The 2,820-nt window shown below is 32.5% G+C and overlaps 1 protein-coding gene across 2 annotated transcripts; it reads left to right on the top strand.

Moving 5' to 3' along the window:
• The first annotated feature begins 247 nt into the window (after window positions 1-247).
• Window positions 248-1,294, top strand: LOC112594049. 2 transcript variants are annotated; one of them, XM_025338652.1, is made up of 3 exons: window positions 249-942; window positions 1,074-1,084; window positions 1,154-1,293. In XM_025338652.1, exons 1-3 carry the CDS (start codon window positions 443-445, stop codon window positions 1,159-1,161), a joined length of 519 nt encoding a protein of 172 aa, XP_025194437.1. In that variant the 5' UTR covers window positions 249-442; the 3' UTR covers window positions 1,162-1,293. The 2 variants fall into 2 exon arrangements, with proteins under 2 accessions (XP_025194436.1, XP_025194437.1); XM_025338651.1 differs by having other exon boundaries at window positions 248-942; window positions 1,074-1,294.
• Window positions 1,295-2,820: the final 1,526 nt, after the last annotated feature.

The raw sequence follows: 2,820 nt of genomic DNA, 5'->3' as shown, positions 1-2,820 counted from the left end.
TGGTTCCTTGCATTGTCATGTCGTTGGTCGTAATCAGAATAATCAGATTTCCAAGCGTAATATTATAGAAAATGCTAAAGTTTTCGATGTAACTCACGAGGAAAGAAACCTAGAACGCGCTAGTACTGGGTGATAACCTCGCGTGACCGTAACGTATAGTAGGTCATGGCTTTTATAATAACAACAATAACAGGTATTTATTACAATAAACAGATCAAAATACGTATTACGTTGCCCGTAATCACTGTAATTCCAAATTAATTATTTAGGCAGCAAGGTCCAATGAATTGAGATTCAGTATAACCTCGGCGTACGGAAGTCAGAACTCGGTTCATCCAGTGCCACTCCGACTACGCGAACGCTAACAGTACGACGACGCGAAGTGAGTCGTGACGATACCGCAATTCCGCCGATCGTACGTGAAACCGCGGTTGAATGAGAGATGGCCGTAAACGTGGACAGGACGATTGAGGACATGACCGCAGCAGGATCGTTCGGGCAGGACAGCAGGATCGTGTCGTTCAAACCGGAAGGGCTGCACACGGAACAAGACAATTTCGCATCTTGCGTAGTGTATGGCGTGGCCATCGTCGACGACCACGATGGTCGACGTCGTAGCCATCGGATCGTGTTCAAGTACAAGCACGCGGAGTTCGAATTGCGTGAATTATGTAACAACGATAATCAGTTCCATAACGAGATGCTGTTCTACGAACGGATTGCCCCGTTCCTGTTAGCCCACGGTTCTCGTCGGCACGACAGCGGGACCGATGATACAATGCTCTGTCGCTACATTTACGGGCGCAACAATTGCGGCGATGAATGGCACCGACGTGATCGTCTTGAAAACGCAACCGTTAACGGATACCGGAAGTCGGTGATCGGACACAAGTTGAGTTTGGATTTCGATCACTTGAACGTGGCACTCAGGAAGTTGGCAAAGTGAGTGATCAAAGCAATCGTCAAACGTGTTAATTGAATAGTTCAGCTCGAGTTGAAATCAATAGTTCTCGGTGGTATACGTTTGTATAATCGACTGTCCTTCGTTTTAATTTTATCGTTTTATGTTGTAGGCGCACAAAAGGTACGATTCGAATTCATTACAGCGTAAATTATCTAATATAATATCTTTAATGCTGATATTCGTTTTCAGTACTTTAGTACTACGAATGAAACTATGAAAATGGTTGATTGTTCGTAAATGCGTCCTGTTCGTTCATACAGTTTATCAGTAATGTAAAACAAAATAATAAAGATTATTGGAAACACTAAATATTATAATGCATTTGGTGTTTTTAAATAGCGATGACAATTTAACAACTAATTGGTTTAAAAATAATAACAACAAAATTATCTGATATTTTCTATTACCATAAAATTATTTTTTTATACATTATATAAAGTACATACTAGCTACTATATCAATAATAAGACTTATAAATTATTGTACTTACGTCAATCAAAACAACGATTGTTTAATTTCTAAAATGTATATTCATTATTAAATCGGTATTATATATATGAACCTCCAATAAATTAAAGGTTTTAATATAAAAATTTAAATAATATATTTATGAGTATATGCATACACGATTCAATGATTTTCGCGCAACGAAGAAAATAATAAGTAGCATAGTTTATTTTTAAAATCTATACGGATATATTATTTGTATTTGATTTTGGACTGTATTGTCATTGTAATTATTATTACGTAGAGATATTTGTATAATGTTTATTATTTTTCTTTGTCCGCGAACACTTTTGACCATTAAAATTCACCTATTACATCTTAACTTTATTTTACCGCAAATTTAACTTTGGATATTATAATGTTAAAAGTATTACAAAAAGTATCTAAAGTCATTAGATATATAATCTCTATAGCTATTCATGAATTGTATAATTTGATAGTACAATAAAAATATTAACTCAATATCAAAAAGTATATAAGAAAATAAGTTAGCTTTCTTGTCTCGGATGTGAGCTTATTATGAGATACAAGTCTGTAAATAAACCTTCATAAATAACAAGTATTAAAATGACCGAACTGTAATCGAACAAAACCAAACGCGAAAACCCTGTACAAATACGGTTTGAGCGGATCATTAAACGTGGTTTTAACCAACGTAAAATATAAAAAGTATAATAAATTACAGATGTCTAAAATGTATTCATTTAAATTAACTATTTTATTTTTTTAACTAATGGAAACTTTATTTGCTAGCTAATAGCAACTCAAAACAATAAGTACTGTTTTTGATAAAAACTTTTGTTAACTGATCTTCATAATGTGAAATTTGTGAAAATCTTTGCTGGTATAAAGTTATCGAATTATATAGATAAAGATACAGCTGAGAATTTTAATTGTCGACTATTAAATTTAGGCTTACGGTAATACTCTGGCAACCAGAAAAATAAACTATATATTGTTACTATATAAATAATATGTGCTATTCTAAATCAAACTAATATAAATATAAAAATAAATATCACATGATACAGATGATATAGGAAACATAATTTTAATGCTTTGAAATAGATAGTACATTATAAATTAAATAATAATAACTCTTATAATAATATGTAATATGTATATGTTTTTAGGCTAGACGCATTATTTTCTGACCTGTAAGCTTGTTACACAGCTCTTGCAAATAAATTTAATTATTTCGATCATTGTTATTCCAATATATCGATTTTTCAACAGTTTTAGAGTTTTGTTTAATATTACTTTGTACGTGTTGTAATTGTAACTCAAACATTAACATCAGAATTAGTAAATATAATTTTGTCAACTAATCTAGGTTGCACAATAAACAG

This window comes from Melanaphis sacchari, unplaced genomic scaffold, assembly GCF_002803265.2.
Source record: "Melanaphis sacchari strain LSU unplaced genomic scaffold, SCAv2.0 Contig21_pilon_pilon, whole genome shotgun sequence".
In the NCBI taxonomy this organism is placed as follows: domain Eukaryota; kingdom Metazoa; phylum Arthropoda; class Insecta; order Hemiptera; family Aphididae; genus Melanaphis; species Melanaphis sacchari.
Note: the sequence above shows the minus strand (reverse complement) of the source record. Positions and strands in the feature narration are given on the sequence as shown.